The 13346-nt window shown below is 39.2% G+C and overlaps 1 protein-coding gene across 1 annotated transcript in view; it reads left to right on the plus strand.

The window, feature by feature from the left end:
- The window catches only part of LOC107041573, an 11936-nt gene extending 592 nt beyond the window's left edge, over positions 1-11344 (plus strand). The window contains exons 2-7 of the mRNA XM_015262175.2: positions 1767-2233; positions 3414-3603; positions 3873-4042; positions 4866-5125; positions 6291-6522; positions 7833-11344. Of these exons, the coding sequence (XP_015117661.1) occupies positions 1767-2233; positions 3414-3603; positions 3873-4042; positions 4866-5125; positions 6291-6522; positions 7833-10466 (3953 nt within the window). The 3' untranslated portion in view covers positions 10467-11344. The remainder of the gene's footprint in view (positions 1-1766; positions 2234-3413; positions 3604-3872; positions 4043-4865; positions 5126-6290; positions 6523-7832) is intronic.
- The last annotated feature ends 2002 nt before the right edge of the window (positions 11345-13346 follow it).

Below are 13346 nucleotides of genomic sequence, written 5' to 3' on the forward strand. Positions count from 1 at the left end.
GGGGGGTGGGCGCTTGGCACAGCTGGAAGTCCCATGGGGTGAATCAAGAATTTCAGAAGCGAAGTGGTAAAACGGTTCAAGTCGACTCATCTCCCAGCTGAGTTTTTGGCGAATATTTCCGAATCTAAGGGAGATAGCGAAATTTTTGTAATCACAATTGTTGTAGCACTCAGTCGGCTCTATAAAAAAGGTTATAACAAAAATTTTGCTATCTCCCTTAGGCTCCGAGATATTCATTGAAAACTGGTCGATAGTCGAAATTGACTTGCACCGCTTTAGCAGTTCGCTGCTGATTTGATGATGATGATGATCTGGACAATTTTTTGGGGTTTTCGGGGGATATTTGGGATAACAAATATGTGGATAATTGCATTTTTGGATAAATGAGTGTAGTTATTGTTGCTAATAAATTAGCAATTTGCTTCGGAATGGCTTCTCTTTTTTAAATTCTTATTTCACTATTCTCTTCTTCTATTTTTTCATGTCGGAGTACTATCATCAGTTGAAGGGCATCAAAGTTTTGCGTATTATTTTGTTCTGGAAAATGATTCTGCATTCAGACCCTCTCAAGACTCGAATTCGTTTTCAGTCCGGGTTTAATCGAGGTTCAATCAAGGTTTAATCAGTGTATAGCCGGGATTTAATCGGGGTTTATTCAGGATTTAGACAGAGTTTAACCCAGGTTCTGTCAGAAGTTAGTCGGGAGCATGAATGAATATGAATAAGTATTCAACATAATAGACTGGTACCTGAGTTTAATAGAGATAGAGATTTTTATATAATTTTATATAATATTTATTTCTCGAAAAACAATTCAGTATTCTATTCTGTAGCCAAATGTGTAGTTATTGTTGCTAATAAATTAGCAATTTGCTTCGGAATGGCTTCTCTTTTTTAAATTCTTATTTCACTATTCTCTTCTTCTATTTTTTCATGTCGGAGTACTATCGTCAGTTGAAGGGCATCAAAGTTTTGCGTATTATTTTGTTCTGGAAAATGATTCTGCATTCAGACCCTCTGAAGACTCGAATTCGTTTTCAGTCCGGGTTTAATCGAGGTTCAATCAAGGTTTAATCAGTGTATAGCCGGGATTTAATCGGGGTTTATTCAGGATTTAGACAGAGTTTAACCCAGGTTCTGTCAGAAGTTAGTCGGGAGCATGAATCAATATGAATAAGTATTCAACATAATAGACTGGTACCTGAGTTTAATAGAGATAGAGATTTTTATATAATTTTATATAATATTTATTTCTCGAAAAACAATTCAGTATTCTATTCTGTAGCCAAATGTGTAGTTATTGTTGCTAATAAATTAGCAATTTGCTTCGGAATGGCTTCTCTTTTTTAAATTCTTATTTCACTATTCTCTTCTTCTATTTTTTCATGTCGGAGTACTATCGTCAGTTGAAGGGCATCAAAGTTTTGCGTATTATTTTGTTCTGGAAAATGATTCTGCATTCAGACCCTCTGAAGACTCGAATTCGTTTTCAGTCCGGGTTTAATCGAGGTTCAATCAAGGTTTAATCAGTGTATAGCCGGGATTTAATCGGGGTTTATTCAGGATTTAGACAGAGTTTAACCCAGGTTCTGTCAGAAGTTAGTCGGGAGCATGAATCAATATGAATAAGTATTCAACATAATAGACTGGTACCTGAGTTTAATAGAGATAGAGATTTTTATATAATTTTATATAATATTTATTTATCGAAAAACAATTCAGTATTCTATTCTGTAGTCAAATAGTTCATGCTTTCTGCTCTCCAGACGATTCAGAAGCGATATCCTTCGAAGTGGAGGACTTCCAGGTGTTGGACGAGTGTCTGGGGGAAGAGGACACTCCCCCGAGCGATGAGAGCCCCCTGAAACCGGACAAGAACGACTCGAACATGGAGACTGCAGACGGTGAGGACATAGACTTCACCACTGACCTTGGCCTAGATCAGCTGAACGATCAAGATGTTATGGAGCACTTGACTGAGATTGAGAACATTGTGCTCGACGCCAAGAGCTTCGGTCTGGAGCCCAACGAGGAGGACAGCCCCTCGAAGGACGATGAGGACAAGCCGCCTGACGGTTCAGATGATTGTCCTGACGTTATTCTCCTCGAGCCGGATAAATCTGATGACCCTGCCATCAGTGAGGCAGGTGATGACGATGGGAAGGAGGTGAAACCTGAGAAAATGGAGGAGGAGAAGGTGGTCGATCCAGAGCATCAGTGGTATGAGGAGAAAGTGAGTGAAATTCAGTAGCGAAATGGTAAAATTGTTCAAGTCGAATTGGTCCTTAGGTGAGTTTTCGGGGAATATCTCCGAATCTAAGGGAGACAACAAAATTATCGTGAGAACCTTTTTTGCAGCCCTCAATTCGCGCTACAAAAAAGGTTCTGAGAAAAATTTTGCTATCTCTCTTAGATTTCGAGATATTCACTGTCTTAATGGAGACAAGCAAGATTGCCTCAACGTTGAAAGTCAACATTGGCTCAGTGTTGGCAACTGACAGTGCTCCAACGTTTATAGCCAACATTGGCAACTAACATTGATCCATCGTTGGAAGCCAACACTGCTTCAAAGTTAAAATTCCAGTAGCGAAGTGGTAAAATTGTTCAAGTCGAGGTGGCCCTTGCCTGAGTTTTCGAGGAATATCTCCGAATCTAAGGGAGATAACGAAATTGTCGTCAGAACCTTTTTTGTAGCCCTTAATTCGCTCTACAAAAAAGGTTCTGACAAACATTTCACTATCTCCCTTAGATTTCGAGATATTCACTGTCTCAATGGAGACAAGCAACATTGCCTCAACCTTGAAAGTCAACATTGGCTCAGCGTTGGCAGCTGACAGTGCTCCAGCGTTTTTTTTTTAATTTTCGGAAAAATATGTGAAGTAACAATTACGAGCTAGTTTTTTTTAATGCGCCTCTTACATGGCTAAATTTTCTTTTTAGTATTTTTTTACACAAATAGTGAATTTTTTTATATGAAAAAAACCGTAATCAGCTGTGTAGGAGTCGAATTCCAAAAAACTGGCTCGTAATTGTTGTTCCACACATTTTATCAAAAATTTTGAAAAAAAAATCTTTTGTAGCTCAAAAATTGGAGGCGCTGGACTGTTTTTATCATTTTAAGCGTTTTCGGGCAAACGAACAATAAAAAAAAATTTTTTTGCACTAATTATTCGTTTTCAGATCTATATAATCGATCTTCAACGTATGAAAAGTCTCACTTCAACAACCCACGACTTTTAAAACTCATAGTAGTCTCCCCTTAATGAAATTATTAAAAAAACAAGAGTAATTTAATAAATAAAAGGAACCCAATTGATAATTCATCTCACAAAAACGGAGGAATTCCGAAAAATATTATTACAAGATATTTTTTCCCTCTTCCTCCAAATTTAATCCTCAAATCTCATTTTCAGCTCAACACCAAGGTTGAAACCGTAAAAGACAGGCTGGCGAAGCTCGCCCGAGTCCTCGAGTTCTCCTACCCCTGCTACAAAGAGTACCTCCAACAGCAAGCAAAGAAAAATTCAACAGCAGTATGTAAACTAGATCCCCCTCGTCGATGTCCCCTGGACAGACCCCACACCAATCGTTGGAAGTTCATATGTGAGTCAATAATTTCCCCAATTTTTCCACTAACATTCCCGTAAGTCACCTCCACCAATATTTTTATTCAGCTCGAAAAACCGAGTGACAAAAGCGTTTTAATCAGAATGTTTCAAAAAAATACGAATGAGCTGCGAATTTTCTTGAAGCATCAGAGTAATTTCCTTCATTTACGTTAATAATTGAATAATTTGCGAGCGATTGAATTTATTTTGCGTCAAATAATGTGAATTATCGAATTATTATAAAATGTAATCCCGAATGTTTAGGCACTAGAAAGCCTCTCGAGGAAACAGGCGATACGAAGGAGGAGAACAAGGATGACAATACTGTTACCAAGATTGTTAAAACAGTATGGCGATTGGCACCATCTGGTGATTCGATTTCCAATGCCAATGCATTGCAAACCAATCCACCATTTGTTATGCATGCTGTTAAGGTACAATTTCATTTTATAAATTATAAATGAAAAAAATACATAATTTCACAGCAATGCAGAACAATGAGAATTTCACAATTAAATAAAGGGGACAGATGGGACAAGAGAATGAAAATCAGATTAATGGATAATGGAGATAATTAAATGGAGTGGAAATAATTTAATTGGATGTGAGTCCGATTAAAATCCAGGAGATGAAGAAATCATTTCAATTTATTCAGTAATTGATTGATTGGTCTCCGAAAAACTTGATTGTTTTTTTGGGAGAGGAAGCAGCAGTAATCAGCAGGATAATTGAGTGATTATTATTCACTGAAAAAAGTGGAATTTAAACCATTTTTAGTACTTAAAGTATTAATTTTGGTCGTTTCCGTTTTATGGAGGATGTTGGTACGAGTATTATTGCCTTCAGGAGAGGAAATGTGCAACTGAAAAACGATATTGCAGGATAAAATGATTTTTAATTAAAAAAATTCATCGATTTCCATCTGTCCCTGGACGATCACTTCATCTGATCACTGAATGATGAATATCATTGATGAAATTCAAAAATTTAATTGAACAAAAGCGTAAAGTGAGAGTTTTATGAATTTTATTCACTCCTGTGGAGGAATAAATTGACAGTCAATTAATAAATCGAGGAAAATCGTTAGGAAATCAACCTCATGAGATTAATTTTACTTCAGTAGATTATTCTGTCGATTTATTTATTGATTGTTTGGTATTTTTAAATTGTTTAAAGTGCAGTTTTGTTGGTAAATGAAAAGAGTGAAGTTAGTTGATGGCGTGAGGTCATTAGGTATAATTACGATTATCCATGCAGATATTTGAGGACTTCATCAACACCGAGACAACAAATGAAGATGATAAAAAATCAACGGGAGATGATGATAAAGAGAGTTTTGATGGAAGGGAGACGTGGCTGTGGCTGCTTGTACGTAGCAATAGCAATGATGAACTCATGCTCTTTGCTACGGGAAAAGAGATATCTCAGAGTAGGATGGAGGAGCTCAAGGGGATTTTCGAGAGTGGAGAGGGGAGGGAGTGCAAAGTTAAATCACTTTACTGCAAGACTACTTCAAAGTAAGTTTTTTGGAAATTATGGAGAGAGAATTGGTGATTTTTAGTGAAGTTGAAATTGTTTGGGTTGGAAATTTTTATTCATTGGGGAGTTAACTTGAGGGTGAGAGGGTTTAGGAGAAAATTGTGAGGGATTTTTCTTTGGGAACACTTTTGGCAGAAAATTTATTTTATGTTTGAGGAATAAACTATTTCAAATTTTATTCAGAATTTATTCATTTAAAATTAATTAAAATCTTTTGTCTAAATCACTCCCTTTGGAAGATATTTAAGCGGAGGTTCATCACGAGAAATGTTTTTTTTGTTTTTCCAGGAAAAAAATTTCAAAAATAGTATTTTTAGGCGAAAATAGTGAGGGAATTATTTTTGAAAACCGTTTTAGCAGAAAGAGATGTATTTCAAATTTTTGTCTAAATCATTCCGTGAGGTTCACCCTGAGGGAATTTTTTTTTGTTTTTCCAGAAAAAAAATTCAAAAATAGTATTTTCCGCATGATTTTTCCTGAGGAATCCGATTTTATAGGTCGAATTTATCTTCAACCGCTAAAAATTAGAGATTAAAATTTTTTTAATAGAAAAATGAAGTCCAGGAAAATCTCCAACGTATTTTAAAAAAATAGTTTTTTGAATATGATCACAAATTTTCATTTCTTAATTATGAAAAGTCATTTTCAATGGATCGATTATCAAACAGAATGACTGAATTTCCAAAAATGAATGGAAAATAAACAGATACCGTAGAAAAAAATGAAACTATTCGAATTTTAGGGAGAAAGTGCTCAACTGTAGAGTAATAAAAGACTAGGTACATATATGAGGACCACCAAACATAGAATTAGCATTAATAAATAAAGTTTATGCATAATATTTGGGTAGGAACTTTTTATTTCTTGAGGTATTAATAATATTTTCAATTCTTTTTCTTCTTGAAAAACGAAAAAGTATTTTCTCCGGATGAACCGTCCCTTAAGAAATAAATTGGAATTTTAAAAAATGTCAGCTGACAAAATTTTATGTAAATTATTCACCAAATACGTTCAAACCTAATGGACTTGAGGGAAAATTGAATGAAGAAATATTCGTAGAAATATTCATCGAGTTTTGACTTCACTAAAAAAAATTATTCGAACTCTTCACGTCGACTGTTGACTTATAAATCATCTTTTTAGAATCGATGGTGCAGTTGTCACCCAGACAATTTTCCTCTCCGGTGCTGAGGCACTCGACGAAACAGTCGGAGACTTGAAGATTCAGTTAGCACCGAAAACAAATTTTTGGTCGAATACTACTGGAGCTGAACAGCTGGGAAAAGCAGTGAGAGATCTGCTGGATCCATCGCCAGAGACTACTGTTATCGAGGTTGGGTGTGGGCTGGGGCTCATCTGCCTGATGCTAGCTTCGGTAATTCATGGATTTTAATTGTCCTAGTGTGAAGTGGTGAAGATGGAGAAGATTTTTTGTTGAAATTTTCTTTGAAATCCCTCTGTTTTACCACTTCACGATCAGAGCTGGGTGAATACTATTTTGGTTACTTATTCGAATATTCAGAACTCATTGATATTCCTGAATCATCGAACATGACAGATGGAATAATATTTAACAATTTATTTATGAGAAAAAATCTATTTGAAATGATTTCTATTTTTAATTGATGAAATATTGCAAATGAAATAGTGTTAAATTAGTTGGATTCAGAGAAATACTTATAATTTTATGTTCATTAAACCAATTGAATGGTAATATTTAATGGGAAATTTAAGAGAATTTTTTGAGAAGTAATAATTCTGAAGAAATTTTCTATAAATTCATTGGTTTTGGAAATATTTAGGGGTTTATCGAGAGAGGATTGAATTTTATTTGATGAACAAATATTTACACCTCACACTTCTCGAAATAATGTGTTAGAAAAATCAAATAGAAGATATTAGAGAATTTTTTGCGAAGAATTTTAAGGGCTAAAAAAAGATGAAGCCATTTTCCATGAATTTATTGTTTTTGGAGATATTTTGGTTTTATCGAGAGAGATTTCAATTTTTTCTGTGAATAACAAATATTTCTATTCCATATTTCTCGAAATACCCAGAAAGTAAAATAAAATAGATAATCTGAGAGAATTATCTGTAAAGAATTCCAAGTGCTCTAATAAAAACTGGAAATATTTTTCTATAAATTTAACGATTCTGCCCATATTTTGGGTTTTATCGAGAAACAACTGAATTTTCACCATAAATATTCAACATTTCGATTTCACATTCACAAACCAATCGAAAATTAAAATGAAATCCAAAGCACTATATCATTTTCGCGTTTAACAACCCCTAAAAGACAATTTCAAATACAATTATTTCACAATTAAAAATGGAAAAATTGAATTCAATTAAAAAATAAAAATTTTAATTCAGTAATGAAGCGTTAAAACTATTGAAGTCAACTTAGCTCTTCGCTGAGTAATATCTCCGAATCTAATGCAGATACCGAAATTTTCGTAATGACATTTTTGGTAGCTCTCAATCAGCTCTCCAAAAAAGGTTATAACAAAAATTTTGCTATCCGCCCCAGCTTCCGAGATATTCCCTAAAAACCGAATCTTATTCATAAAAAACCCACCACTTCGTAACTGAATTAAAAAAATCTCAATTTCCATTTAAAAAAAAAGTCCCCAGCTCTGCCCCCACCCCTTCAAACCCCCTACTAATACCCCCACCTTTCAGAAATGTGAAAAAGTCATCGGTCTGGACTCGCAATCAGAAGTGGAAGAGGCCGAGATGACGTGCGACCTGAACAAAATAAAGAACGCCACCTTCATAATGGGGGATTCCCCCGAATCCATGTCAAAGTTGGCCAAGTCCGTGGGAAATCGAAAGACCTACGCAGTGATAAACGCCAACACATCAGTGGCCCGCAAGATCGACGTGATCTGGGGCCTGCGTAAGATTCCCACACTCCGTCGAGTGGTGATGGTGACAACTCTTGCCAAGCAGTCAATCCGCTCAATCCTGGAGCTGATAAATCCCTCGGTTCCAGCCCTGGGCCGGCCCTTCGTCCCCATAAAAGCAGTCGTAGTGGACACACTACCAACGGGTCAGCACTTCGAGGTCGCCATTTTGATGGAGCGTCGACCGGCGTCATCGCTGATCCACCCGAAGCCCATCTCCAACAACTCAAAGGCCGAAAAGCCCCAGAGATCACCCTCGAAGGCCGAGACCTCCCGGCCAACCCAGAAATCCACAACTCCGAAGACGACTTCTACCTCCAAAGGGGGCACTTCAGCAAAACGTCAACCCCCTCGTCGTTCCCTGCCCGACAAGACCCTCGTGAAGAATCCCTTCCACGACAAGACCTCCCCCAAGCCCTCCCACAAGTCCTCGCACTCGAAAAATCCCCCTCCCCCCCGTCCCTCTCGCCCATCAAAATCAATTCTGAAGAAACCCCTGAAGAGAGGTCACGGCGAGTGCGAGTCCTTCAAGATATCGGTCCCGGCTAAGCAGATACGCCCCTCTATAACTGATCCCAACGACCTGAGATCCCGGCTGAATCACAATCGCTCGGAGCCAGATTTGGCGCAGCAGGTGAGGGAGCAGCAGAGAATTCTGGAAGCAGCAAAGCAGAAATTGGCGTCGAGTGTTGATCCATCAACAGCTCGTCAACTCCAGGAGATTCTCAATCTGGCGCTTGAGCAGACGAGTAACATGCAGAATCAGCTGCCACGATCGGTTTGGGACAGAATAGCACCACCGGAGGGCTCGGCCCCCCTCAATCGCTCCCACAATGACGTACCATTGAAGGGGAGTTTTGTGGAGGGCAGAGGGGGCCAGGACATCGTCATTACGACGCCAAATGCTAAGTTCAATGACTCGGCATCGAGGAGATACGATAATATACCCCCAGCGAGTCCCAATCAGCTGATGCCAACTGGTTACTCCGCTGTGAGGGACAGGAAGAGTGGAGGGGAGAGAGATAGAAGGGAGAAGCCCTACGACAGGGCTGGAGATAAGTGGGGGGCTGGAGTCAGGGGGAGATCCCCGAAGAGGTCTGATCGAGTGTCACCGAGGCGAGGGAGCTCCCCCAGAAGAGGGTTGAGCCCCCGGAGGGGGCCAAGCCCCCCTAGGAGGGCTCTGAGTCCCAGAAGGGGGCTGAGCCCCCCGCGAAGACATTATTCGCCTGGGGTGAGGAGGAGGAGTTCACCGAGGCCTCAGGAGCCACCGATGAGGAGGACCTCACCACGCAGACAGTTGAGCCCCCCCATGAGGGCTCTGTCGCCCCCTAGAAGGCAGTTGAGCCCCCCTAGGCGGGAGTTTGAGGGTCAGAGGAGGTCGACGACGATTGAACAGATCGAGGTCGTGAGGAGACAGTTGTCACCAAGGAGGGGCTTGTCCCCCCCGAGGAGGGGTTTGTCGCCCCCTAGGAGGGGGTTATCGCCCCCTAGGAGGCAAGCATCGCCCCCTAGAAGGCAACTGGCAACAACAGTGACTCCGATGTTTGGCGATGACTGGGATATACCGACTAGGGGTGCTGTGGAACAGCAGAGCAACTGGCAGAGGCAGAATGAGAGACAGGGGGAGAGACAGGCGAATTCCAGCTGGAGTTTTCAATCGGGAAGTGATGTCGGAAGGGCTGGGCCTCTAGATAGGGGGTCTCTTGATAGGGGTCCCCTAGATAGGGGGGCTCTAGAGAGAGGGCTTCTTGAGAGAGGTTCTCTAGATAGAGTTCTCCTAGAGAGGGGCTCTCTAGACAGGGGGGCCCTGGAGAGGGCGGTTTTAGACAGGGGTCTCCTAGATAGGGGACCCCTGGAGAGGGGGGCTCTAGACAGGGGGCCTCTAGACAGGGGTGCTCTGGACAGGGGGGCCCTAGAGAGAGGGGCTCTCGACAGAGGGCCCCTAGAGAGAGGGGCTCTAGACAGGGGGCTCCTAGATAGGGGTCCCCTAGACAGGGGTCTGGCATCTGGTCCTGCAGCTAGGGTCGACGACAATTGGATTGCCAAACAGAGTTTGAGTGAAAATAGGTGGAGTGGGGGGGGAGGGCCCCCCAGTGACAGTATCTGGTCGAGTAGGGGAAAGGAGGGGTTCTCGAGTGGAGGGGGTGGGAAGATGTGGGAAGGGAGTAAGGAGGACTGGAATGATCTGCCAGAGGATGCTAGAGACCCCTGGGACGATGGGGGGAGCAAAGATAGGTGGCAGGGGGGAGGTAATTCTGGAATCTGGACTATGTCAGGGGGGGCAGGGGGCGGACAGAGATGGAGCCAGGGGCAGGGGGCTCAGGGGGGGCAGCCCTGGACACAGAGAACTACTTCGTTCTCTGGGGGATTCTCCGGAAGGGGCTTCAGCGGTTTTAATGACGGGCGATAAGGAATTATAGGGGGATTCTGGGGGCTAGGGGATTTCTTGGAAGGGGGGCTAGGAGGATTGAGGATTGCTTGATAACTTGATGGGGTTTGGAGATTTTGGAGATTTTCTGATGGCAATATACGATGAAATTAGGGGATTAGGGGGTTTGATGGCCATTTCGAAAGAGGTTTTTGGGGAGAATTTCAAGGGTTTGAAAAGCTCTGAAGGGAACTTTTGATGAATCGAATAATTTGCGGTTTTTCATGAAATATTCGATTTGTTTCCTGGGAATATCTCGGAAACTAGTGGATGGGAGGGTGCGATTGAGGGAGTTTGAGAGGTCTAGAGAATTCCCCTAGATTTATGAAGGGTGGATGGATTTATGAAGGATAGATTTCACCTATGAGATAAAAAAAACTGGTAGGGGGAGGGGCCAGGGGGAATTTCAGGATTTTTTGATGAATGGATTGGGTTCGGATGCATTGGCGATTTTCTGATGGACAAATCCGAGAGATTCTTTTTGGATGAATAGTTTTGGATTTTTTGGGAGTGTCTAGGGGACTAGGGGGTTTCAAGGTCAATTTCAAAAGAGGTTTTTGTGGAGAATCTCGAGGGATTTGAAAAGGTCTCAAGGGAATTTTTGATGAATCGACTAGTTTCCGAGGTACTCGAGGGTTTATGGAGAGCAATATCAATATAATTTACGTTTTTTCATCAAATATTCAATTTGTTTTCTAGGAATATCTCGTAAACTAATGAATGTGAGGGTTAATTAATGAAGATGGAGAGATCTAGAGAATTCCCCGGGTTTATGAAGGATAATTATGAAATCCTCTCCTGCTCACCTATGAGATTAAAAACTATAGGGGGGGTACAGGGGGGCTAGAGGAATATCTTGGTAGGGGGAGCGGCCAGGGGGAATTTGGAGGGTTATTGGAGATTTTCTGATGAAAACATACGACGAAATTCTTTTTGGGCGAATAGTTTCAGTTTTTTGGGAATATCTGGGAACTAGGGGGTTTGAAGGTCAAGTTTAGAACCGATTTTTGTGGAGAATTTCGAGGGGTTAAAAAAATTCTGAAGACAACTTTTGATGAATCAACTAGTTTCAAAGATACTCCAGGGTTTATGGAGAGAAATATCAACAGAATTCACGTTTTTTCATCAAATATTCGATTTGTTTTCTAGGAATATCGTAAACTAATGAATGTGAGGGTTCAATTAATGGAGATTGCGAGATCTAGAGAATTCCCCTGGGCTTATGAAGAATAATTATGAAATCCCCTCCTGCTCACCTATGGAAACGAACTCTACTTCGTTTTCACTCAAACCTGTCTTGATGGGTTTTTCGGTTTAAGTATTCAATGTAAATTTTTATTTCTCAATTATCCTTTCGTTTGCGTATGTAAGTATTGAATATTATTCGCTGGATATCCCACTGAATATGTCTACGACAATTTCCACTTCAATGTGATTATTTTCATGCTCATGAGAGTTTTGTAGCAATGTGGTGAAATGTCGATCATCTTGGGCAGATTATTTCCGGAATGTCTAGGATTTAGATTCTAGAGATAGTGTGGGCTTTGGGAAAATACGAGACATTTCTTGAAATATTCCTCAGTACTTTTTTGAGGGGATTTCTCGTGCTGAAAAGATTTTTTTTTGGCAATTCTTCTTAGCAATTTTCATTATGAAGATGATTGATTAAGAATGAAGGGCAAATTTCATGAATTTTAGTGAATTTTTTATTAATTGCGTGATTATATAGTTAATAATCGATCTGAAAAGAAAATTTTAAGACAGTTTGTGAAGAGAATGTCCTCAGTTACGAAAATTTCTCATAAATTAATTCATGATCTCATTGATAATCGATTTAACGAGAAAATGTAAATAGACATTTTAGTAGTGAATTTCATAAACTAAAAAATGCCTTTTGATGATTCTTCCTAAATCCCCTAATTTCTGAGTTGATGAACAATTGCTGAAACATTAATTCAATCAATTTCTCTCAATTTCCAGTCATTTCCTGATTATTTCTATAATCATCAATTTTTTTGACAAAATATCAAGAGATATATTGTGTAGAGAATTTCCTAAGCTATGAAATTTTCTCCTCCCCTCATTGTTAAGATAATTAACAATTTCTGAATGATTCATCTAAGCAGTATCTCCGGATTCTCATTAATGCCGTCATTATCTCATTGATAATCAATTTGAAGAGAAAATCTCAAAAGACATTTTAGTAGTAAATTTCATAAACTACAAAAATGCCTTCTGATAATCATTTCTAGATCCTCTAATCTCGGAGCTAATTACCAATTAATGAAACATGAATTTAATCAATTTCTCTGAATTTTTCTTGAATTCGTGGTTTTCACTTCAATTACTGATTTTTTTTTAGAAACTCTCAAGAGAGATTTAATGCAGAGAATTTTTTAAGCTACAAAAATTTTTCCTCCCCTCATTGTTAAGTTAATTAACAATTTCAGAATGATTTATCTGATCAGTACTTCTGAATTCTCATTAATTTTGTCATTACCTCATTAATAATAAATTCAAAACGCAAACGTCGAAAGACATTTTAGTAGTGGGATTTCATAAACTACAAAAATGCCTTCTGATAATCCTAAATCCTTCCTGAATTCTCTCATTTCTGAGTTGATTAACAATTACCAAAACATTAATTCAATCAACTTGTCTGAATTTTCATTGATTTCGTGATTTTCTCTGCAATTCCTGATTTTTTTTTTAGAAAATATCAAGAGATATTCCATGTAGAGAATTCCCTAAGCCATTAAATTTTCTCCCCTCATTGTCAAGACAATTAACAATTTCTGAATGATTCATCCAATCAGTACCTCTGAATTCTCATTAATTTTGTCATTACCTCATTAATAATAA

The sequence above is a fragment of the Diachasma alloeum genome, unplaced genomic scaffold, assembly GCF_001412515.2.
Source record: "Diachasma alloeum isolate Michigan unplaced genomic scaffold, Dall2.0 Dall_scaffold_00368, whole genome shotgun sequence".
In the NCBI taxonomy this organism is placed as follows: Eukaryota; Metazoa; Arthropoda; class Insecta; order Hymenoptera; family Braconidae; genus Diachasma; species Diachasma alloeum.